Source organism: Lissotriton vulgaris, chromosome 8 (genome assembly GCF_964263255.1).
Source record: "Lissotriton vulgaris chromosome 8, aLisVul1.2, whole genome shotgun sequence".
NCBI lineage: Eukaryota > Metazoa > Chordata > Amphibia > Caudata > Salamandridae > Lissotriton > Lissotriton vulgaris.
This window is the reverse complement of record NC_141696.1, coordinates 358,801,711-358,826,847: the sequence shown is the minus strand read 5'-3', so window position 1 is coordinate 358,826,847 and position 25,137 is coordinate 358,801,711. Positions and strand designations below refer to the sequence as shown.

The 25,137-nt window shown below is 53.9% G+C and overlaps 1 protein-coding gene across 4 annotated transcripts in view; it reads left to right on the top strand.

The window, feature by feature from the left end:
* USP9X (ubiquitin specific peptidase 9 X-linked) overlaps positions 1–25,137 on the top strand; it is a 1,749,911-nt gene that overhangs the window by 1,511,593 nt on the left and 213,181 nt on the right. For all 4 annotated transcript variants that reach the window (XM_086934127.1, XM_086934125.1, XM_086934124.1 and 1 more), the window contains one exon: positions 22,004–22,127. In XM_086934127.1, coding sequence (XP_086790253.1) covers positions 22,004–22,127 — 124 coding nt within the window. The remainder of the gene's footprint in view (positions 1–22,003; positions 22,128–25,137) is intronic.

Genomic DNA, 25,137 nt, shown 5'->3' with positions numbered 1-25,137 from the left:
AGCTCGACATAAAGTTTGCACCTCTGTCGGAGACGACCTCCTTAGGGAAGCCCACTCTGGAGAACACTCCAACTAGGGCTCTTGCCACAACAGGTGCTGTAGTGGTCCTAAGGGGAATAGCTTCAGGATACCTGGTGGCATGATCCGCTACCACCAGTATAAACTTGTGCCCTGAGGCTGTCGGTGGTTCCATGGGACCGACGATGTCGATCCCCACCCGTTCAAAGGGCACCCCCACCACAGGCATTGGTATAAGAGGGGCCTTTGTCGTGCCACCTGACTTACCACTGGCTTGGCAAGTGACACAGGAGCGGCAAAACTCCTTGGTATCTTCGTTCATGTGGGGCCAGTGAAAGTGTGAGACAAGCCTGTCCCACGTTTTCGTCTGGCCTAAGTGACCTGCTAAGGGAATCTCGTGGGCCAAGGTAAGTAGGAAACCACGCTGAGACAAGGGTACAACCAGCCTCCTGGTCATGCCAGGCTTGGGGTCTCTTGACTCAGTGTACAGGAGTCCATCTTCCCAGTATACCTTGTGGGTACCTGTGGCGTTCCCAGCAGCCTCAGCAGCAGCCTGCTGTCTGAGGGGTTCAAGAGAAGGGCAGTCTAACTGGTCCTTCCCCAGGTCCTCCCTTGAGGGTCCCCCTGAACCCAAGAATTCAACTTGATCAAGTTCGAACTCCCTAGGCTCAGTTTCCCTCAATTCCTGTAGGTCAGCCTCCTCTGAGACTTGATCCACGACCTGGGGCAAGGGGGAAGGCGCAGCCTTAACCCTACCGCTCTTTTTCTTGGGAGGTGTCTGGTCCGTTGTTCCAGGATCCAGCACCTGTTCAGTGGGGCATTTCCTGACCTGTGACCTGGTCACAGCGAACACATGTGCTGGCAAACCTAACATCTCCATGTGAGTCCGGTGCTCCACTTCTGACCATTGTGATGACTCCAAATCATTGCCCAACAAACAATCCACTGGGAGGTCTGGACTAACTACAACCTTCTTTTGGCCAGTTACCCCTCCCCAGGAGAAAGCTACAATTGCCATACTGTGATTGGTAGTGACATTGCTTGCATTGGTCACCAGGAATTCTGTACCTGGCATGATCTGTCCAGGGTCCACAAAGTTAGGCGTCACCATGGTGACGCTGGCACAAGTGTCCCTATAGGCCTGAGCCATCTTTCCATTTATGAAAGGCGTCTGTCGGTATTTGCCCAGGGTATTGGGACTTACGTCAGGGGACACGTCCGCGTCCCCTGTACTGACAAGGACAGCCTGAGTGAGTGTGCCAACTAAGTTGTCACGCCCCTCAGAACCCAGGGTTAACCCTACTAAACCCTTGGGAGGCGCACTACCACTGCTGACTGTACTAGGGGGCACAGGTGCCTTAGGGGCTGCAGTGGCAGGAGTCTGCCCTCCTCCTTTCTTGGTGCACTCACTAAACCAGTGAGATTTACTTTTACAGTACTGGCACCATCTTTTGGATTGGCCTTCTTTCTTCTTTTGGGGAGCCTGACCCCCACCCTCTTTGGGTTGTTGGGGACCTGTCGAAGACTTCTGGTCATTTTGTTTCCCCTTAGAATCCTTACCCTTCTGGTCTGCTTTCTTCTGACCACCTTGATTCTGGCCCTGGTTCTGTTTAACTCTCGTACGAACCCATCTGTCTGCCTTCTTTCCCAATTCTTGGGGAGAGGTCAGATCCGAGTCGACAAGATGCTGATGCAACAACTGGTTCTGACAATTGTTTAAAATTTGTTCTCTCATCATCAAATTATACAATCCTTCGTAATCAGTAACCTTACTGCCCAGCAACCAGCCCTCAAAAGCCTTAGTGGCACAATCGACAAAGTCAGACCAATCTTGAGACTGCGTTTTCTGGGTATCCCTGAACAGCACCCTGTACTGCTCAGTGGTTAGGCCGAACCCTTCAACGAGTGTATTTTTCAAGACTTGGTAATTGTTCGCGTCCTCTACCCTTGTGCTGAGGAGCTTGTCTCTTCCTTTACCTTCAAAGGAGAGCCACAAGATAGCTGCCCACTGACTCTGGGGAACACCTTGCACCGTGCAGGCCCTCTCCAAAGCAGTAATCCATTTGTGGATGTCGTCCCCTTGTTTAAAGGGGGGCACTATCTTACCAAGGTGTTTCGTATCGAAACTCTTTTCCCTATTGCTAGGTACATTGCTGCCACCAGTGGGGACCGCCCCACTTAACTGTTGCTCTCTAGCAAAGGCAAGCCTCTCTTTGGCCAGGGCAAGTTCTTCCCTTTCGATCCTCAGATTAGCTGCCCTTTCCTTAGCTTCGTACACTCTCCGCCGAGGGGACGTCAGCCCTCGTTGCGAAGAGTTGTGAGAGCCATTGGTTTGAAGGGATCTGCCAGAGCCTCTTGACAGAGATCTGGCTCGTCCATTCCCAATGTTAAGCTGACCTGATAGTGGTCCCAGGAGTCCCCCAGTACCACTGTCATGTTTGCTTAAGTTGGACCTGCTTAGTCTAACGACTTCTACCTGTCCCTTATCTGCCTCATCCCCAGAGGGATCCTCATCCTCATCCTCCTCCACATCTTCGTTCTCGGTTGCGAGGTGGATGAGGTCAGGATCGTCTCTGGTTCCCTCGAGGGGAGGCATGTCTCCTTCTGGATTAGAAGGGCTAAGAAGCTTCTCAGCCTTTCTGGCATCATAAGTCTCTAGGAGACCAATCAGAAAGGAGGTGGTAGGGTTAGCCCCTTGCTTAATCTTCCTAGAGGTACATACTTGTCGTAACTCATGGAAGTTAAGCGCAGTATATCTTGAAGGGATGACCTGTGGAGGGTCAACTGACACAAGGGGAGACTCAGAGTTTCCTCCTTTGTCCGACATACTGTTTCTAGTGTGGTGTAAGTGATGCACCTACCTACACTACGTGTTTACCTACTGTTCCCTTGCTAAGAGTTGTAGCCAAGGTGTGCTAAGCCTTGAGGAGCTACAACAGCTGGTTCAGTAGAACTCAGAGTATTCTAAGCTTTAGTTATATGTACTAAATAGTACTTGTGCGATCTTTCAACAAGATATTCTTAGGATACGTGTGGTAAAACAACAGCAAGCTCAAATCCCAACCGCTGCTCACCAATGTGAGAAGTTGGCCCGATATGCAACGTTCGCTATTCTAGCGACCGCTATGTATCGTTCCAACGACCCTTATGGTGTTTGGTTGTAAGTCAACCTATAGACCAGCTATCCTAGTAGCGTGGATACGAGCAGTCTAAGGCTAAAGACTCGAGAGGGAGTGTTAAGCCAGCTGTTTACCACACATGTACCCCTTGAACACCCAGTGAAAGGACACCACACAAGTGTTATGAAAATAAACAGTATATTTATTAAGAATCACAACAGCCCTGTACTCTTTATGAGGACAGGGTACTAAGCACAAACCAAATCTCTTTAGGAAAATACTTCAAGTGCACAAATGAAACAAGTGTCCGAGGACACGGAAAGTTTAAGGTCTCGGGCGGACCCGATAAGGCAAGTCGGAAGCGAGGGACTCGGGACCCTAGAGTAAAGAGGCTATGCAGGCACCGAAATGCCGAGTTACCTAGCCACGAGGGCTGCGGCTGCACAAGTCTTACAAGCGTCGGGGTCTTCGCTGACGAGCCAGGAGCCGGAAGAAAAGGAGTTGCTGGCCGGCGACCAGTGATGAATAGTTCGTAGAGATCCAAGCCTGGATCAGAGATCGATGATACCTGAAAGCAGAGGGGACCAAGTTCGTACTACTAGCCAGTAGTCAGAGGGTACCAGGAGGGCACCGGTTGGCCGTCACCTCGACCAGGTGAGTGGGCGACGCTAGGCTCTGCAGTCTCACGGACCAGGAGGCGTTGTCGGCGACCACGGTGGAGGTGCGAGCTGTCCCACGAAGGATGATGCTGTCGGCGTCGCTGGGCCCAGGATGGGGCAACAAGCCTTGGCAAATCTCAGGGCCACGTGGTGGGCCTAAGATGGCGTCTTGAGTGGACCAGGAGGGTCCGGGGTGCTTCTCGCAAAGATGGAAGCAAGGGCCAGTCTGGAGCAACCAGACCAGCAGAGTTGTTTGTTGGTCGTCGTCAAGGACGGGCACAAGCCAGCGGCTAGTGACCAGACAACGTGCTGAGCAGCGAGCGGAAGGGCCCCACGCAGATCGTGGAGATGCTGGGAGACTGCACTTCGGTGCTGGAGCGGCTCAGGGTCGGGGCTTCTCGGACCCCAGAGCACTCACCAGAGAGTTACCTCGATGGTCGTGCTGGTTTAAGAGCGTGCAGGTTCTGATGATGGCCGGTCCCTCGAGGTCTCGTCGCACCCACAGATCACAGCTGAGCTGATGACGTGGGTAGAGGTCAGAGGTGCCAGGGAAGCCGGTTCTCGTCGAGCTGGGCCGTCGGATCCTTGAGGAAGGACTTGCAGCAAACCGCAGAGTTCTTAGATGGTGCCCGCTGATGCAGGGTGACTACTCCTTAGTCACAAGGGAGAAATCTTGAGAAGAGTCTTGAAGTCCTTTCGTAGAAAGTATTCTTGATTCAAAGATGATCTAATTTGGAAGGGTCCCCGCTCCGGCCTTTATTCTAAAGAAAGGGGTGGGTACATGACTAGGTCCTGCCCTAAGGGTGGGACCAGGAAGGGGGGTAGTTACACCCCTCTCCCCTGCCGGACTTTCCCCAGGCCAGGGCTGTCGCCCCTGGAACTGGTTCTAACCGGCAGATGCGTAGTGAGCACCGGGGTGCCACTCCGCAGTCACCTTCTCGCAAAAGCCCTACCTACCCAGAATACACAAACCCTGTCTGGGACGGTGCGAACACCGCCCTCGACAGGAAACCCTTTGTCCAAGCTCTCCTCGCTGGGAGGACTCCCAGCAGCAGGAGGTCAGACTCGTGTCTGTGGTGGCAGCACCCATTTTGTGGAGCTGAGGCTTTAGTTAACTTTAACCGGGGTTCACAGTTACGTACATGTCGTGTCCCTCTAGAAGGGTGGAATGCTAACCTCCTCGCCAGAATTGGTGAGAGGGCAGCACCCCGATTCGTATGACACCTTACTCGACATGCCTTGATAACGCGACACCGAAGTTATCGATATGGTACGCGTTATCATGGAACAGCCATTGGGTCTTGATTCCGCAAGCTGCAACCGGGCTCGGCTCGGGCCTGAACCTAGCTCACACGAGCCCACGCACTCTGCCTTCAGGATTGTTAAGGCCTGCCATAGGAGTGACTGACAGGAACTCGGGCGTCCATTGTATGGTTAGATATAGAACTACTATACCTAAAGCAAAGTGTGTGTACACGACTTCGCCCCAGCTGTCACGCAGCCAGTTGTGTCAAATTTAGGAGGCCAGCCAGGGGTGGCATAATACATGCTGCAGCCCCTGGCGGCCCTGGGTACACCTATGCCCTGAGTTACAGGGTCTGATAAGGTGGCCCAGTACCAATTGGTAAATGCACCTAGGGTACATCTCGTAATTTAGAAAGAGAACAGCCAGGCTGTGGGTCTGATTAGCAGGCCCACAGCCAGAGAAAGTCGTAAACCAGTGAAACAAAAGCGAAAAATCTGGGTGATCATAGGATTGCAGACCCTACTCTCCTACACTTCCCACGGGAGTAAATGCATTTTTTAATATATTTTTATGCCCCATTGAGTTGAGGGGGTCAACCACTGGCATACGAGGCTTGAATTCCAGAGTACTTGGTTTTATGACTACCATTTTGTTTGCCTCTCGTGGGTTCGATCGCGTCCTTTCCCTGAAAGCCTGCTGTGTGCCTCTGCCTCACCCTGCTTACCCTGGGCAGCTGATGATCCTTTTCTGTGCTACCTGTTTTTTAAGAAACAGACTTTTATTCTGGCTCTGCCCTGGCCACCTTGCGTCGCTGCCTACCCTCTCTCCTCTCCATGTTTGTCTCTTAGTGGGTCACTAATGTTTGTCCTAAAAAGTGGGTAGCTCTAGAGGCATTGTATACTCAGTAATCTTTGTTGCCATAATCTTGATACCTGAGCTTTTAGAAAGCAAACTCTGTCCTGCTGTCAGTGAAGGAAGAGGACCTCAGGATGATGCCTATTCCCTTTGAATGAAACTACGGTTATAGTTTAGTTGTTAACCAGCTGCTCACTACACATCAATGTGCAGTGAATAGTGAGCTGCATTCATATGAGATGAGCCATGCTTCAAAAGGTGACTGTGGAAGAAGGTCCAGGGAGTCGAGGGACATTGCTGATGGTCAAAAGGGTATATTGGCATACAGTGACCCAAAAGAGTCATAGCTAGAGCATCCATAACAGAAAAGCGCTTAGATATGGGGCCTGCATTTCTACTTCTTTGATACCGACGGGCACCAAAGCAGTAAAAGAGCAGATTGTTGAAAATCAAATGTTCCTTTTGGTGGTGGTTTATCAGGTAAAATCTTTTGTAACTGGAAAACATAATCGTAGCGTATCCTTCACTTCCCTTGGAGACCATCCTACAGATCAAGGTTTGCAATGATAGTGTTTCTGACCAAAGTGTATCAAGAAACACTGCAATTGTTGAAGTTTTTGCTGGTAATAGCACAATCTGAAAGAAACAGGTTAGTATTAGATTCCTTACCTTAGAATATCCCCAGGCGTCAGACTGGATCCGGAAATTTTTGCGTAGCAATACCCCTGCGCGTCGTTAGGCGTCGTCTCTGGCTCCGCGTCAGTCGTCTGAGTCGTCTGCGCCAGAATGACGTCGTCGGAGTACTTAGACGCCGCCCATGCGCGCTGACGTCAGTTCTTCTTTTTTCCGCGCCAGCTAGCGCAGATCCGGAGAAGCTCTACCCCTTAGTCACTTTTTGACTAAAACTTTTTTGATCATTTTTGATCCTCTTCTAGTCGTTCTCGACTCTTCAGGTGCCGGTAGGGATGCCCGGGTTCAAACCCTGCTCGAAGTGTAGTCGACTGATGTCTAATACCGACCCCCATCGCTGGTGTCTGCAGTGGCTAGGCCTCGACCACGACGACCGATCCTGTTCCGACTGTCGAGCCCTGACGTCGAAGGCTAGGCGGGAGCGGTCCCGCAAGCGGCTCGAGCTCCGGCAGTCGTCCCCGTGCCATTTGAGGTCCCGGTCCCACGGCAGGTCGAGGGACCGGTCGCGGGTTCGGAGCCCTCGCAGCTCCGGAAGTAGTCATCGGTCTTCTGGTTCCTCCTCAGGTAAGAGGTATGAGAGGTCGGAGCGGCGTCATCGCTCCTCCGACCGCCCCCGACGCTCGCCCGACGCGGCCGGGGTTTTGGGTGACACCACCCACGCGTCTCCGCCGAAGTCGCAAGCATCGCATCCTGCCCCATACCTACGGGTCCCTGAGCACGATGCGACGCGGGAGGAGATCGAGCAGTACCTCATGTCCATGAGGTCGCTCTCTTCTCTGCCGGGCCCCACGGCGCCTCCGGGCCCAGTAGGCCCGGCTCCGGGCCCTAGCGAGTCGACTGCTCCGGCACCGACGCCGTCGGCGGCTTCGGCCCCGACGCCGCTGGCGACTTCGGTCCCGACGCCGCAGGCCCCGACCGGATCCGGGTCGACGCCGGTCGACCTTACGACCTCGCCTGCGCCGTCCCCGAGGGTGTCGCCACCGGCGCCGACTTCGGTCGATGCCGGCCCCAGTCCTTCTGTCGCTCCTGTTCAGCCGTCGACACGGCCCCGTTGGGAGCCTATGAGACGGCAATAGGTATATTCCACTTTAACGAACGGACCCCGATTGTTGATCCTGGCTACCAGGAATTGGGTGACGAAGAGGACTGGGAGGGGTCTGAGGTCCCTCTGACACGGGAGTGTCAGGACCAAGCGGACTGGACAGTGAAGCTTGGGGAAGCCAGTGGCCTGGACCTCTCTTCAGACACTGGTTTTGTCTCCCCTCCTACCGTGGCTACGGAGGAGGGGGCAGCCTACAGCGTAGTGTTGATGCGGGCGGCTAAGGCCTTACACCTTACGCTCCCCTCAGCGGCCGTGAGGACTAATCTCCTCACCGAGGTCCTCAAACCGCAGTCAAGCTCGGTCGAGCCTCTGCTGCCGTTCAATGAGGCCTTATGTGACGTTCTCTTGGGCACTTGGTCCAAGCCCGCCTCAGGACAGCCTGTGGACAGGAACGTGGCCAGACGTTACCGCCCGGCTCCAGGTCACCCTAGCTTCCTGTCGACCCACCCCACCCCCAAGAGCCTGGTTATCCAGGCCTCTAACTCCCAGACCGCGTTCCCGTCGGCTCCTCATGACAGGGAATCCAAGAGATTTGAACAGTTTGGCAAGAAAGTGTTCTCGTCCCTTAGTTTTGGACTGCGGTCAGTCAATACTGCATGCCTCTTGGGCCGCTAGACCCACACCCTGTGGGACACGGTTGCGGACGTGCTGCCGCAATGCCCTGAGGAGGTCAGGGCTAAACTCACCCAAGCCCTAGTGGAGGGTCGAGATGCGGCACGGTACTCTATCCGGTGCGGACTGGATACCACCGATACACTGGGCAGAGCGATGGCTACGCCAGTGGCGGTTCAACGCCACGCCTGGTTGAGGTGCGCCAATTTTTCGGCTGATGTCCAGGCTACTCTTCTGGACATGCCGCTTGATGGCCGTCGCCTATTTGGCGACCAGGTAGACCACGCGATTGAGCGCTTTAAGGACTCCAGGGCTACGGCCAAGTTTTTGGGCCTCTCGGCCCGCACCAGCAGTCGGGTGCTTTTCGCTCCTTTCGTGGCCAAGGAAGGGGCGCCCCCACACGTGCCGCCAGCCACACGCCGCCTCAACAGAATCTTCAGCGCGGTGGCGGCCGTGGAAACCGCCGGGGAGGCGGTCGGGGACAACGGCGAGGCCAGTCCGCACCCGCTCCCGCAGCATCTGCCTCAAAACTTTCCTAGTCCGGGTTTTCAAGCCCATGTGACGCCTGTGGGGGGCAGGGTTCGCCATCACCTCTCCCACTGGCGCACAGTCACATCGGACAGGTGGGTGCTGCAAATCGTCCGAAGGGGCTACTCCCTCCCCATCGAGGCGACCCCTCCAGCCATGCCACCACAGTACCACCGCGTGTCAGGGGACCACTTGCAACTTCTGCAGGAGGAAGTTACGGCCCTCTTGGCCAAGGGGGCCATCGAGCGGGTTCCTGGGCCAGAAGTAGGGTGTGGTTGTGACTCCCACTACTTTCTGGTTCCCAAGAAGGGCAAAGGGGGCCTACACCCTATCTTGGACCTACAGAACATCAACGGCTTCCTCCGGAAGGAGAAGTTCAAGATGTTGACTTTGGCTCAGGTCTTGACTGCCCTAGACCCGCAAGACTGGATGGTGGCGTTGGACTTGCAGGACGCTTACTTTCATATCCCTGTCCTGCCGGCCCACCGGCCTTACCTGCGATTCACGGTAGGCCTCGAGCACTTTCAATTCATCGTGCTCCCCTTTGGCCTTACCAGCGCCCACGGGTGTTCACGAAAGTGATGGCGGTGGTCGCAGCTCATCTGCGCAGGTTAGGGGTTTCAGTCTTCCCCTACCTCGACGACTGGTTGTTGAAGGCGGGCTCACCCCAGGCAGTCGTCAACCACCTCCAGATGACGGCGGATCTCCTGCACCTGTTGGGGTTTTCCATCAACGTGTCGAAAACACACCTGTGTCCCTCCCAAAAGCTCCTCTTCATCGGAGCTGTTCTCGACTCGGTGCAGTTTCGGGTCTATCCTCCCGAGCAGCGAGTCCGGGATATTCAGGCTCTGATCCCGATCTTTCAGCCTTTATCCCGGGTTTCGGTCAGGTTGACGCTGCGGCTTCTGGGGCTGATGGCTTCCTGCATTCTTCTAGTGCATCGCGCCCGGTAGCGGATGAGGGCTCTGCAGTGGGACCTGAAGTTTCAGTGGGCCCAGCATCAGGGCAACCTGTCCGACCATGTCCTGATCTCGGAGGGCACTGCGAGACAGCTGCAGTGGTGGCTCACTGACCGCGATTGGGTCAGCGGCAGATCCCTCTCCCTTCCCCAACCGGAGCACCTAGTTGTGACGGACGCGTCCCTCCAGGGCTGGGGAGGCCACATGGAAGAGGCGGAGATCAGAGGCCTCTGGTCTCCGGCGGAGTCCCAGCTCCATATCAACCTTCTGGAGCTGCGGGCGATTCATCTGGCACTGAAGGCATTTCTCCCCTCTGTCCGAGGGAGTGCAGTGCAGGTGTTCACGGACAACACCACCGCCATGTGGTACTGCAACAAACAGGGCGGTGTGGGGTCCTGGACCCTCTGTCAAGAGGCTCTGTGCCTCTGGCAGTGGCTGGAACATCAGGGCGTGACCCTGGTGGTTCACCACCTGGCAGGTTCTCTGAATGCCAGGGCGGACGAACTCAGCCGACGGTGCTCGATGGATCACGAATGGCGTCTGAACTCGGACGTGGCGCAAGGCATCTTTCTGCAATGGGGAGAGCCTGGGTTAGATCTTTTTGCCACCGAAGAGAACACGCAATGTCGTCCGTTCTGCGCGTTGGAATTTCCAAGGCGGCCCTCGCTTCGCGACGAGTTGCGGTCTGTGTAGGAAGGTACCTCCTGACTATGGTTGCCCCAACTTTTTGCCCTGTGTTTTAGCTGGTTTTTGACATAGTCGACCTGGGACCCTGCCAATCAGGACCCCAGGCCTACTGCTCTCTCTGTAAAATGGATTCCATGTACCCTAGGTGCATTTACCAATTGGTACTGGGCCACCTTATCAGACCCTGTAACTCAGGGCATAGGTGTACCCAGGGCTGCCAGGGGCTGCAGCATGTATTATGCCACCCCTGCCTGGCCTCCTAAAATTGACACAACTGGCTGCATGACAGCTGGGGCAAAGTCGTGTAATCACCCTTTGCTGTAGGTGTAGTATACCTATACCTAACCCTAAAATGGACACACAGATTCCTATCAGTCACTCCTATGGCAGGCCTTAACAATCCTGAAGGCAGAGTGCTTGGAATCGTGTGAGATGGTGCTGTGGCATGAGCTGAGCCTGTCTGCAGCTTGCGGAACCAAGTCCAAATAGCTGTTCCATGATATTGCATACCATATACTCTTAAGTGCATTATAATCCTCGCGGTTAAATGCTATCTTTGGTATTGCTTTATCAAAACATGTCGAGTAAGGTGTCATACGAATTGGAATACTAACCCCTCGCCAATTCTGGCGACGGGGTTAGCATTCCACCCTTCTAGAGGGACACGACATGTATGTAACTGTGAACCCCGGTTAAAGTTAAACGAAGCCTCAGCTCCACAAAATGGATGCTGCCACCACAGACACGAGTCTGACCCCCTGCAGCTGGGCGTCCTTTCAGCGAGGGGAGCCTGGACAAAGGGTTTCCTGTCGTGGGCGGTGCTAGCACCGTCCCAGGCAGGGTTTTGTGTATCCTGGGTAGGCAGGGCTTTACAGGAAGGTGACTGCTGAGTGGCACCCCGGTGCTCACTACGCATAGGCCGGTCAGAACCAGTTCCAGGGGCACACCAGCCCCTGGCCTGGGGAAAGTCCGGCATGGCAGAGGGGTGTAACCACCCCCCTCCTAGTCCCACCCATAGGCAGGACCTAGTCCATAAAGATAGGAGCGGGCCCCCTGTTCAAATTAGATCATCTTTGGAATCAAGACACGACTTTCTGCGAAAGACATCAAGATTTCCTTCTTCAAGATTCTCCCTTGTGGTTAAGGAGTAGTCACCCTGCATCAAGCGGGCACCATCCTAAGTGTTAGACGGACCAGGAGGGTCGGCCGAGGTTACGGGGAGAGGTCTCCAGGGAGAGCCGTCTCCAACGACTGTACAGATAAGTAACTTCCCCCCCACAGACGGACACCACACAAGGTTGAAGGTTAACGAGACTTTATATGCAATTCTTAGGTTACGAGGATGGATACAAGGAGGTCTGGACTCAGGGGTCCCCTCGGTTCTAGTCTCTGGTTTAGGAAAGGGGTAGCGGGACAGTCTTAGTTACCAATGAGTACAAAATAGCTCTCAATCCTCGAGCTCGGCGTTCTAGATGATCGGGCCGTGGAGGAGCCAAGCAGGTCCCGAGATGGATGAAGGAAGGACGACGGTCCGCGGCGGAGCCTGCAGGTCCCGGTGGAAGATGACGGTTACAACGGTCCGCGGCCACGCCAGCAGATCCCGACGACGATGAAGGATGAAGGTTACGACGGCTGTGGCAGCGCCAACAGGCAGGACGATGGTGCACAGGACAGCGCTATGGCAGCGCCAGTAGTCCGTCCAGGATGAGTTCCTCTTTACGTCTCTCGACTCCAAGATACAACTGCCTTCCTGCTCTGGAGCTGCCCCAGTTATAGGGCTGGCGTGCTTTGATGTCCGGACCCTCGCACTTGGAGGTCGGGAGGTCCGGGATGGGGGAGTCCAGACACCCAGCAGGGGGGTGGAGCCAGCGCCCGGGGAGGCGATGGGCGAGCGGCACTTGGTGGGGGAGAGCCATCGGCACCTCTTTCTCCCATTGACTTGCCAAGTAGCCCGCTCACCTCCTGGGTGGAGGGTGGTGCCGGAATGTCTGAGGCCGGGCCAGGCCCAGGGTTGAGGTCGATCGGGGGCCAGGCGGCCTCGTGGTGGAGTGTCCAAGATGGCGCCCCAGGCTGGGCGCGTGGGCCGGCAGTGGATCGGACCCTCGAGGTCGGCAGGCTCGAGGGCAGGGGTCCCTGAGGGGACGGAGGACGTGCAATGGTGGTGTGTGGTACTTGCGGGACTGGGCTCAGGCCTGGTTGGGCCGGGGGAGAGCGGCCCTTCATGTGGCCTGTCCAACATGCGTCCCCCCCAGCTGAAGGCGGGGAGAGTTACCCATCCTCTTGGGGACTCTCCTCGTCGAGGCGGAAAAACCGGGACAGGCCATCCGCGTTGGCGTGATCTGGCCCAGGCCGGTGTTCGACTGTGAAGTCCATACCTTGCAAGGAGATGGACCAGCGTAGCAACTTTGGGTTCTCCCCCCGCATATGCATCAGCCATTGCAGGGGTCGGTGGTCGGTCTGCACCCGAAAGTGGGTGCCGAAAAGGTAGGGCCGGAGCTTCTTGAGGGCCCATACCACAGCGAAGGCTTCCCTCTCTATGGTGCTCCAGCGTTGCTCCCGTGGTAGGAGTCTCCGGCTGATGAAGGCCACCGGTTGATCAAGGCCTTCGGTGTTCACTTGAGACAGGACTGCCCCAATGCCCTGGTCGGAGGCGTCCGTCTGGACGACGAACTCCCGGCTGTAGTCTGGGGCCTGGAGCACAGGGGCGGAACACATGGCGGCCTTTAATTGTTCAAATGCAGTTTGACACTCTGGGGTCCAGGTGACTTTCTTGGGCTGGTTCTTTGACGTGAGTTCTGTGAGGGGCCCCACTATGGTACCATAGTCTTTTACGAACCTTCGGTAGTAGCCCGTGAGGCCCAGGAAGGCTCGTACCTCGGTTTGGGTGATGGGGGGCTGCCAGGCCTGGATGGCGGCAATTTTCAGCTGTAGCGGGGCCACTAGGCCGCTTCCCACCTGGTGTCCGAGGTAGGTTACAGACCCTTGCCCAATTTGACACTTGCTGGCCTTGATCGTGAGGCCAGCTCGCTGAAGGGCTTGCAGCACTGCTCGGAGGTGGTGGAGGTGCTCGGTCCAATGGTGGCTGTATACAGCGATGTCGTCTAGGTAGGCGGCGCTGAATCCTTCGAGCCCCGCCAGGACCTGATTGACGAGCCGTTGGAATGTTGCTGGGGCATTCTTCATGCCGAAGGGCATGACCGTGAAATGGTAATGGCCATCGGGGGTGGAGAAGGCAGAACGTTCTTGCGCCCGGGGTGTGAGGCCGATCTGCCAATAGCCTGCTGTCAAGTCGAAGATGCTGAGGTAGCGGGCAGCTCCCATTCGGTCGACTAGTTCATCTGCCCGGGGGATGGGGTGCGCGTCTGTTCTGGTGACCGCATTCAAGCCCCGGTAGCCGACGCAGAACCGGAGTTCGGGTGTGGTGCCGGGGGCAGCTGCTTTGGGGACCAGTACGACAGGGCTGGCCCAGGGACTGTCTGAGGGCTCGATGACCCCGATCGTGAGCATCTTGGCTATTTCTTCCTGGATGCAGGCCCGTACCCGGTCTGGCACGCGGTAGGCCCGGTGGCGGATAGGGGGGCTGTCCCCGGTATCCACATCGTGCACACACCAGGAAGTGACACCCGGGGTGAGGGAGAACAGGCTGGCGAACTGTGATAGGAGGGCTTGACACTCCTGGCGTTGTTCTCTGGTGAGGGCCTCTGAGAGCCGGACCCCATCCACGGAGCCGTCTTGCTCTTGAGTCCGTAGGAGGTCAGGGAGAGGCTCGGAGTCTTCTTCAACCCCAGTGTCTGTGGCCATCAGGAGGCTGAGCTCTGTTCGCACAAAGTGGGGCTTTAGTCTGTTAGCGTGGAGGACCCGGAGAGGGTTCCGGGAGGATTCCATGTCGATGAGATAAGTGGCAGGCCCCTTGCGCTCTATTACTTTGAAGGACCCCGTCCATTTGTCTTGCAGGGCGCATGGCTCAGTGGGGGACATCACCCATACCTGTTGGCCAGGTTCGAATTCAATGGATGAGGCATTCTGGTCATACCATTTTTTCATGTCCTCTTGACTGGCCTCTAGGTTGGCCTTCGCTAGTTCTCTGAACCGCCGGGTCTGGTTGCGGAGGGTGAGGAGGTACCGGAAGACATCTGGAGGGTTCTTTAGCGGAGGCATCTCCCAGCCTTCTTTGACGAGACTGAGCGGCCCTCGCACTGGGTGTCCATATAGCAGTTCAAATGGGCTGAAGCCCAGGGATTTCTGGGGGACTTCTCGATATGCGAAGAGGAGGCACGGCAGCAGCACATCCCACTGGCGACGGAGGGGCTCTTCCAACCCCCCGATCATTCCCTTTAGCGTGCGGTTGAACCGCTCAACGAGTCCGTTCCCTTGAGGGTGATAGGGGGTTGTGAATCTGTAGGTGACCCCGCACTGTTGCCAGAGGGACTTCATGTATTTGGAAATAAAGTTCGTGCCTCTGTCGCTGACGACTTCTCGGGGGAAGCCCACACGGGAGAAGATCCCCATCAGGGCCCGGCCGACCACCGGGGCTGTCACAGTTCGCAGAGGAACAGCCTCAGGGTAGCGGGTGGCGTGGTCCACTAGCACCAGGATGAATCGATGGCCTTGTTTTGTGCGTGGGTCCAAGGGCCCCACAATGTCTATTCCGACTCTCTCAAACGGGGTAGTGACCACGGGAAAAGGTTGCAGGGGAGCCTTTAGTTTGCGGCCGCTCTTCCCACTGGCTTGGCACGTGGGGCAAGATCGGCAATGCTGGTGCACATCGTTTCTCATTTTGGGCCAGAAGAAGTGGGTCACTAGGCGACTGTAGGTTTTATCTTGTCCCAGATGTCCTGCCAGGGGGACATCGTGGGCCAGGTTTAACAGGAAGTCTCTGAAACGGAGGGGTACCACTAGTACTCGGTTGCTCCCCAGCTCGGCGATTCTTTGCTCGCTGTACAGCAGATCATTGTCCCAGTAGACCCAATGAGTTCCGGGGGTATCCCCTGCGCTTTGGGCGAGCGCTTGCTGGCGGAGTCCCTCGAGGGAGGGACAGGTCTTCTGTTCTTTGCGAAATTGTTCTTGCGTGGGCCCCCCTTCTTGAGGCCACTGGTCGAGGTTAGCGAGGTCGGTGGGTTGAGCTGGTTCGGCGGGAATGTTACGGTCGGTGTTTTCGGCCGGGGCGACCGGAGGCGGTGGCGCCGGCCATTCGGGTTCTTCTGGCTGGTGGTTGGCACGGGCGGCCATGGAACGGGTGGTGACGCACGCCCAGTCGGGGACGCCCAACATCCCCAGGTGTTCCTTTCGCTCCACGGCGGCCCACGGAGAGCTTTCCAGGTCATTGCCCAGGAGGCAGTCTACGGGGGCATCGTCTCGGACCGTCACTTTCAACATGCCGGAGACCCCCCCCCCATTCGAAGGGGACGCAGGCCATCCGACACAGGCTCTCCGAGTTATCGGCTGATCGTACAGGGCAGAGAATGTTCGGTAGATACTGTTCTGGGGCCACCAGGTGACAGCGGACGGCTGTTACACTGGCCCCGGTGTCACGAAGGGCTTCGGCCTGGTGTCCATTGATGCTCACCCATTGGCTGTACTTCTGGGTGTTAGCGGGTAGGGGGACCCGCGGGACCATGTCTTTCCCCCCTAAGCAGGCTAGAGTCATGGCGGCTGGCTCCCACTCTTGATGCTCTTGTTCGTACTCTTCCTGTTCCTCGGAGATCTGTTCTTCCCCTAGGGCTGCAGCGGCCACTTGGCGGGGTCTTGGGCTCTGGTACTGCGGGCAGTTTGGGTCGTTCGCATAGTGGCCGACTCGTTGACATCGGTGACACGTGACATTGGCTCTGTACCCCGGTCGCGCTGGGGTGCTGCCCCGGTTGGCCGGGGGGGTGGTGTTGGTAGCGGGGGCGACCGGGGCGTTGTCTCTTCCTCGCCCTTGGCCCCCTCCTCCTCCTCTGGGTCGGTGCTGACCATTGTTGTTCCGGTTCTGTTCGTAGGACCCATTCCGGCCCACTCTGGTGATCTCCCACCGGTCAGCTTCGGCTGCGAGCTGCCGGGGATCCGTTAACTTGCTGTCGAGGAGGTGTTGGCGGAGTTCAATGAAGCAATTGTTCGACAGATGCTCCCATACCATCAGGTTAAATAGTTGCTCGTAGGTCGTGACGTTGCTTCCTCGGATCCAGCCCTCGAAGGCTCGGCTAAAGTATGTTACATAGTCCACCCAAGTTGTACCCGGGATGCGGGTGCAGTCTCGGAACCTCTGACGGTACATCTCGGGTGTGAGACCATAGCGGGTGAGGAGGGCCGCTTTCATATGGTCGTAGGAGGTCATCTGGTGGTCCGGGAGCTGTAGTAGGGTGTCGCGGCCCTCATTGAGTAATCTTCCCCAGAGACCGGCTCCCCAGTCGCTTCTATCGATCCGGTGTGCAGTCATAGCGATTTCATAGGCTTTAAACCATTGCTGGATGTCGTCCTCTCTGAAGTATTCTCGGACAACATCCTTGGGGATGTGTACCTTTTTGTCTGTGGCCCCTGAGGTGGGGGGTCGCTCGGGTACCCCTGCTTCTTTATTCTGCTTGCGTAGGTTGATCTCGGCTAGGTTTCGTTCGTGTTCGTACGCTAGTTTTTTTTCCTCGAGCTCCCTTTGTCTCTGTTTCTCCTCTCTTTCTTCTCGGAGACGCAGGTGCTCTAAGTTGATTTTTTGTTCGGCCAACTTAAGTTCAACGTCCATTTTAAGTCGGGCCATTTCTAGTTCGTGTAGTCGGGTCCTTTCTCTTTCCTGGATCTCGCCTTGCGAGAGACCCGTTCTTTGCCCTTCCGGGGCCGTGGTCGTTTTTTCTACGGTGCTTTGATCAGGGGTTCCGGCAGCCCCGGTTTCTGCCCAAGATTCTAGGGCATGCTTAAAATCGTCCTTGGTACTCAGTCCGGTGGTAGCGATACCCAGTTCGATGCAGAATTGTTTAAGTTCACGATGGTTGTACTCCTCCAATTTCTCCATTTGGAATTTCTCGGTTGATCCGCTCTCTTTCGTGGTCATTGTGACTTCGTCGTGGGGTGAGCTACTCTCTGTACGTTTATGCGGTGATTCGGATCGCGCCGCTGGCCACCAATGTTAGACGGACCGGGAGGGTCGGCCGAGGTTACGGGGAGAGGTCTCCAGGGAGAGCCGTCTCCAACGACTGTACAGATAAGTAACTTCCCCCCCACAGACGGACACCACACAAGGTTGAAGGTTAACGAGACTTTATATGCAATTCTTAGGTTACGAGGATGGATACAAGGAGGTCTGGACTCAGGGGTCCCCTCGGTTCTAGTCTCTGGTTTAGGAAAGGGGTAGCGGGACAGTCTTAGTTACCAATGAGTACAAAATAGCTCTCAATCCTCGAGCTCGGCGTTCTAGATGATCGGGCCGTGGAGGAGCCAAGCAGGTCCCGAGATGGATGAAGGAAGGACGACGGTCCGCGGCGGAGCCTGCAGGTCCCGGTGGAAGATGACGGTTACAACGGTCCGCGGCCACGCCAGCAGATCCCGACGACGATGAAGGATGAAGGTTACGACGGCTGTGGCAGCGCCAACAGGCAGGACGATGGTGCACAGGACAGCGCTATGGCAGCGCCAGTAGTCCGTCCAGGATGAGTTCCTCTTTACGTCTCTCGACTCCAAGATACAACTGCCTTCCTGCTCTGGAGCTGCCCCAGTTATAGGGCTGGCGTGCTTTGATGTCCGGACCCTCGCACTTGGAGGTCGGGAGGTCCGGGATGGGGGAGTCCAGACACCCAGCAGGGGGGTGGAGCCAGCGCCCGGGGAGGCGATGGGCGAGCGGCACTTGGTGGGGGAGAGCCATCGGCACCTCTTTCTCCCATTGACTTGCCAAGTAGCCCGCTCACCTCCTGGGTGGAGGGTGGTGCCGGAATGTCTGAGGCCGGGCCAGGCCCAGGGTTGAGGTCGATCGGGGGCCAGGCGGCCTCGTGGTGGAGTGTCCAAGATGGCGCCCCAGGCTGGGCGCGTGGGCCGGCAGTGGATCGGACCCTCGAGGTCGGCAGGCTCGAGGGCAGGGGTCCCTGAGGGGACGGAGGACGTGCAATGGTGGTGTGTGGTACTTGCGGGACTGGGCTCAGGCCTGGTTGGGCCGGGGGAGAGCGGCCCTTCATGTGGCCTGTCCAACACTAAGAACACTGCGGTCTGCTGCAAGTCCTTCTTCACGAATCCGACGACCCAGCTCGACGAGACCCGGCTTCCCTGGCACCTCTGACCTCTACTCACCTCTACAGCAAAGCTGAGAACTGTGAGTGCGACGAGACCTCGAGGGACCGACGATCGCCAAGACTGCACGACTTCTTTGCAACAAGCCCACCGTGTGCTCCACTGGTGAGTGCTTTGGGGTCCGAGAAGCCCCCACCCTGAGCAGCTCCAGCACCGAAGATCAGCCCTCCAGCATCTCCACGATCTGCGTGGGGCCCTTCTGCTTTTGCCTGCTCACCGCGTTGTGTGGCTACTAGCCGGCTGGCTTGTGGCCTTCTTCACGACGCCCGACGACATCACTGCTGCTGGTCTGGTTGCTCCAGACTGGCCCTTGCTTCCTTCTTCAAGAGAGGCACCCTGGACCCTCCTGGTCCACTCCAGACGCCATTTTGAGTTCACCGCGTGGGCTTGAATTTGCCAAGGCTTTGTTGCCCAATCCTGGGTCCAGCGACGCCGACAGCTTCATCCATCGTAGGACAGCTCGCTCCTCCATCCTGGTCGCCGACAACGCCTCCTGGTCCGTGAGATCTGCGAGCCCAGCGTCACCCACTCACCTAGTCGAGGTGACTACCATCCGGTGCCCTCCTGGTGCCACCTGACTACTGGCTAGTAGTCTCGAACTTGGTCCCCTCTGCTTTCAGGTGTCATCTTCCTTCGATCCAGGCTTGGATCCATCGAACTTTCTTCCCTGGTCGCCTGCCAGCAACTTCTTTCTTCCAGGCTCCTGGTCCGTCTACGAGGATTCCCGACGTCTTTTGAGACCTATGCAGCTGCAGCCCCTGGGCTAGGTAACTTCGGCATTTCGGTGCCCCAGCATAGCCTCACTATCCAAGGGTCAGAATCCACTTTCGTTTTCCTCCTACCAGGTCGGGTTCGCCCGAGAACACTAACTTTGCAATTCCTAGCTACCATAGACTTTGTCCCGCATCACGCGTGAGAGTGCACACTCTGCACCCGAGTCCCCTGGGTCTCCTAGAAGTAATCTGAAGATTCTATAGTCAAGATCCAGCGATTCCAAAGCCTATTAGTACTGTACTTACCTGCTAGTAATTTCGCATTTCACTTTCAGAGTATATGGTTTTCCGTGCCCCTCGGGCATTTGTATATACTGTGCTAACTTAAGTATTTTCGTAAGAGTTTTGTTTTGTGCTTAGTACCCTGTCCTCATAAAGAGTACAGGGCTGTTGTGATTTTAATAAATACACTGTTTATTTTCATAACACTTGTGTGGTGTCCTTTCACTGGGTATTCAAGGGGTATATGTGTGGTATAACAGCTGGCTTAACACGCCCTCTCGAGTCTTTAGCCTTAGACTGCTCGTATCCACGCTACTAAGATAGCTGGTCTATAAGGTTGACTTACAACCAATCATCAATAAGGGTTGCTGGACTGATACATAGTGTTCACTAGAATAGTGAGCACTGCATATCAGGCCACCTTCTCACAGTCTGTTATACGCCTTTCCGCCTATACCACTTCTGCCCATAGTGCTGAAGAAAATCAGGCGCGACCGGGTCCAAGTCATCCTTGTGGCTCCGGACTGGGCTTGAAGGTACTGGTATCCCGAGCTACTCAATATGTCAGTCGGTCCCCCAATCCCTCTGCCGGAGGACCTTCTGTCGCAGCAGCAGAAGACGGTCCTCCACCCGAACCTGTCCAGTCTCCACCTCCATGCTTGGAGATTGAGCGGCAACAGTTGAAGCCATTTGACTTGCCTCCTGAAGTCTGTAATATTATTCTGGCAGCAAGGCGTCCCTCCACAAAGTTGGTATACGCCTGCCGGTGGAACAGATTTGTGGCATGGTGCCCCTCTTTCTGAGGTTCTTCTCTTCCTTCTTTCTCTTGCCCAGCAGGGCTCTGCTCTGGGCACTATCAAGGGCTACCTTTCTGCCCTTTCGGCCTTTCTAAGGCTGCCTGATCAACCTTCTTTGTTCAAGTCCCCTATAGTAACTCGTTTTCTGAAGGGCATCACACACATGTTTCAACCTGTTCCCTTTGTGATGCCTCAGTGTGACTTGAACCTGGTTCTTACCTTCCTGATGTGCGCTCCCTTTGAGCCACTTCATTCTTGTCCTCTCCGTCTTCTCACTTTGAAGACAGCTTTCCTGGTTGCCATCACCTCTGCCAGGAGGTGAGCTCCAGGCTCTATCTTGCAAACCTCCTTTCCTGTCTGTACATCCGGACAAAGTGGTGTTGCGTACAAGACCCTCTTTCCTGCCCAAGGTAGTCTCTGCTTTTCACATCGGGCAGTCCATCACCTTGCCCTCCTTCTTTCTGCCTCCGCATCCTTCAAAGAATGAAGAGCGGCTCCATCGTCTGGACCCAAAACGTGCGCTTTCATTCTATATGGATCGCACACGCCAGTTCCGGGTGGATGACCAACTCTTTGTTGGTTACGTGGGTGCGAAGAAGGGACGGGCGGTGCATAAGCGGACCATCTCTCGGTGGGTCGTCTTATGCATCAAGGCGTGCTACTCCTTGGCTAGAAAGGAGCCTCCAAGTTGGGCTCTGGCCACGGCGGCTACTACTGCCCTGGGTCGGGGAGTCCCCCTGCAGGACATTTACCAGGCAGCTACGTGGGCCTCGCTGCACACCTTTGCGAGGCACTACTGCCTGAACAGTCAAGTCCGGAGGGATGGCTTCTTTGGCCGTTCCGTCCTCCAGGACTTTCTGTTGTAAGTATTGGTTCGCAGACCCACCTCCGGGGTTGGTATTGCTGGGGTATCTATTCTAAGGTAAGGAATCTAATACTAACCTGTTTCTTTCAGATGAACAAGTTACTTACCTTCGGTAACGATATATCTGTAAGAAACAGTAGATAGTATTAGATTCCTTACCGCCCCACCCATCCTCCCTGTTCTGCGAACTGATACCTAGGGTTAAGGTCATCCCCTTTCAGGGCCCTAGTTTCTTGGCACCAGTGTTGGTTCTAGCATGGCTCTGCGTATCTGGCGCGGAAAAGCTGTGTCTAAGAACTGACGTCAGCACGCATGGGCGGCGTCTAAGTACTCCAACGTCATTCCGGCGCAGCCGACGACGGACGCGGAGCCAGAGACGATGCCTAACGACGCGCAGGGGTATTGTTACGCAAAGATTTCCGGATCCAGTCTGACGCCTGGGGATATTCTAAGGTAAGGAATCTAATACTAACTACTGTTTCTTACAGATATATCGTTACCGGTAAGTAACTTGTTCGTTGAGTGTATTACACCGAATTGTGCTAACAAATGTGTTGAGTATTGTACTGCATGATGCACCTTTAAAGTAGGTAATTTCCCAAATAGTTTTTTTTTTTGCTCATTTAGGGCAAGATCATCTGTTACCAGAAGCAGAAGAAATAACAATGATTAGCATACAGCTTGCTGCTAAATTTCTCTTCACCACTGGTTTTCACACAAAGAAGATCGTCCGCGGCCCTGCAAGTGATTGGTAAACTTTTCTCTATTAATAGTTTTGATTTTCTTTTTATTCCCACCTTTAAAACATATCTACACATTTGTTCTTGTTCATTTATCATGTACCCTAAAGTTAGGTTCTCGTTTTAATGTGCAATTCTTAAATCCCATGTGACCAGAACCTTTGGTACACACTCTTGGGGCATCAATCTGAGCTGTGTGGCAAATGGGTGATTAGTACTGCACCAAGTAAATACCAATATCGCAGCTTGTGGTACGTATTAGATGAAGTATTTAGTACTTATTCAAATCACCGCAGGTTACATTAAGATGTAACGTGGTGTTATTTTGTGCACTCGTTACCCAATGTACGGCCTTTTTACAACCATTAACACCTAGGCAGTTTTGCCATGTTTTCCATAAAAATGAGCCTGATAAAATTGCTACTGTGTAATACTTAAAGCAGATCTCTTAATCCTCATTCTTCTGCGAAGTCCCATTAGTGCAACAATCGTGATTTATTTAGAATTAGACACTGGGATTCTCTATGCAGAACTCCTTTAAAAATTCAAGCAACTTTTAAAAGGTACCTTCAAGTTCAACTCTTAGTGGTAAGATTTGTATCTATCCTGCAGGTTACCGGTTTGAATCATGGCTGGGAGGACTCACTCTAATATCATTTCACGTTTAATAAAATCTGCACCTAATAAATTGGCAATAATAACCACTACTATACAGAACATTTATTGAAGAATTACTGGCGTTAGGAATTCTTAATAGTGCCTGTCATGCTAATCACTAAAACCTGCAGGGACAGGCATTATGTAATGGTCTCCACACCAGTATATTGAAGTTTTGCTTCCGCTTTGTACTCTTTGAATGTCCATCTGACATGGTGCGTCTTTTGTAGCATTGTTGCAACAATGTTTTTGGATTTAAACATAAGACAGTGTCACGTCATGATGAAGCCCAGAGAACACTATACCGAAGCGCTATCTATTTAATATGCGCTATTTATTTGATATACACACATGTTTTGTATATAAAGAAATGTTACATTTTAAAATACCAAACTCTAGCAATGTTTACTATCTATTGCTCTCTTCCACCCTACCCACCCTCATAGCTACACTTTTTACGCAAAAAGCAGTTTTTAGACTAGTAAGGTTCCTACCTCAAAGACCGCCAGAATTCTATCACCAGTATGCTGTTACATTTGGTCATATCAGCAAGGAATCAAGATATATGTTGACCATTTTTACTCTTGCATGAGTCACCAAGCATTCTAAAAGTGTGACAGCCCTTCTGTGTAGGGTACTGGGTACGGTGCTTAGTCTGTGATGGGAAGTTGGCATTTAAAAATCTTATTTGACTACAGGGTGGTTTATTAAAGCCTACCTAAAGGGTGGTATGTATGGCAAGCCCAAGTATTTTGCGATGGATTCTTACTTCTGCCGATTCTTCATCCTAAAAATCTTCTTAATGCACCAATCTAAATTTGGAACTTGTGCATAGCTGCCAGCTCTTCCTGATGGTATTGAGAGGGTCCAGTCACATCTCCAGTCCCTTGCTAATACATAATGACACAGGGCCATAGAAGACACCACCCTGTACACAGACATTACATTCTCTTTTGTGTCCCCAGCATCCCCAGCCACAGATTGAAGCAACTCCATTGACTGCTTTACCAAATCGATTCCATACATACATTTGTCGTAATGTTCTAGCTTGTTAAACATGAAATCACGCCAAGTGTCAGGATTCAAAACAGTGCAGACCTGTAGAATGCAAATATCTAATTCAGACTTGCACAACATCTGCCTTTGGTGCCTTCACTCCACTGCAGTTTCTGTAACAAGTATGCGCTCAGTGCACTCCAATCCAGTTAAGCAAAGAGATGCCAAGCTTTACATGCCCAAGCCTGCAAGAGGTGAAACGGATCCTGATCAAAATCTTCTCCTCCTGGTAAATCTTTTGCCAGGTGGATGGTGTCAGAGAAATCACAAAAAGCAAGACAAAACAAAAGCAATGATTCCATTGTCTAGAAAGGTGCTGGAGTTGGCGGTTGTTAGACCTGTCAGCCATTGTGTGATCTTCACTCAAATGTTTTGCCTTCACTTCTCCAGTTTTGCTGAAATTTGTTCTTTTTGGATTTAGGACTTTGTGCACTTCACTACTGCTAACCCGTGTTAAAGTGCTTGTGCTCACACCCTTGTAAAATGGCACAGCATGTACCCAGGCTTGTAAATTAAATGCTACTGGTTGACCTGCAGCACTTATTATGCCGCCTACTTAAGTAGCCATTTAAAGCATGTTTCAGTCCTGCCATTGCACCCTATGTTCAGCTTTACACTTTCAATTCGACCTGGCTAAATAACCCTTTTGCCAGGCCTAAACCTCCCTTTTCAATATATATGTCACCCCTGAGGTAGGCCCTGAACAGCCTCTAGGGCAGGGTGCATTGTATGTAGAAAATCGGGCATGTACTCTTAAGTTTTACATGTTCTGGTAGTGAAAAACTCCTAAATTCGTTTTTCACTACAGCGAGGCTAACCTCTTCTATAAAATAAAATGTTGTTACTTTATTACGTTTATTAAGTGTTAACATTTGTTTGAGAGCAGGTAGATATGTCCTACTTGGCTCAAATGTATTGTAATGTAACATCCTTTTCAATGGTGTAATCGGTTTTTGGATACAATTTTGTTTTGGATGTTGCCATTTTCTGATAGGGACATCTAGCCACAGATTCCTTACTGTTGAATTTCCCAGGTGTCAGACTGGATCCGGAAGATTTTTCTTCAAGCAATACCCCTGCGTGCCGGGAGGTGGCATTGGTCGGCTCTGCGCGACTTGTTTGTGGCGTCCGCGTCACCTTTACAGTCAAGCGCTCATCAGTGAAGAGAGCTGTCCTCTGTCACTTTATGACCCGATTTTTAGACCTTTTGTTAACCCCTTTTTTGGTGTGTAGGAAGACTTCGGGGTTCAAGCCGTGCAGCACCTGTCATTGCACCATATCAGTGACAGACCCCGATTTGGTCTGTCT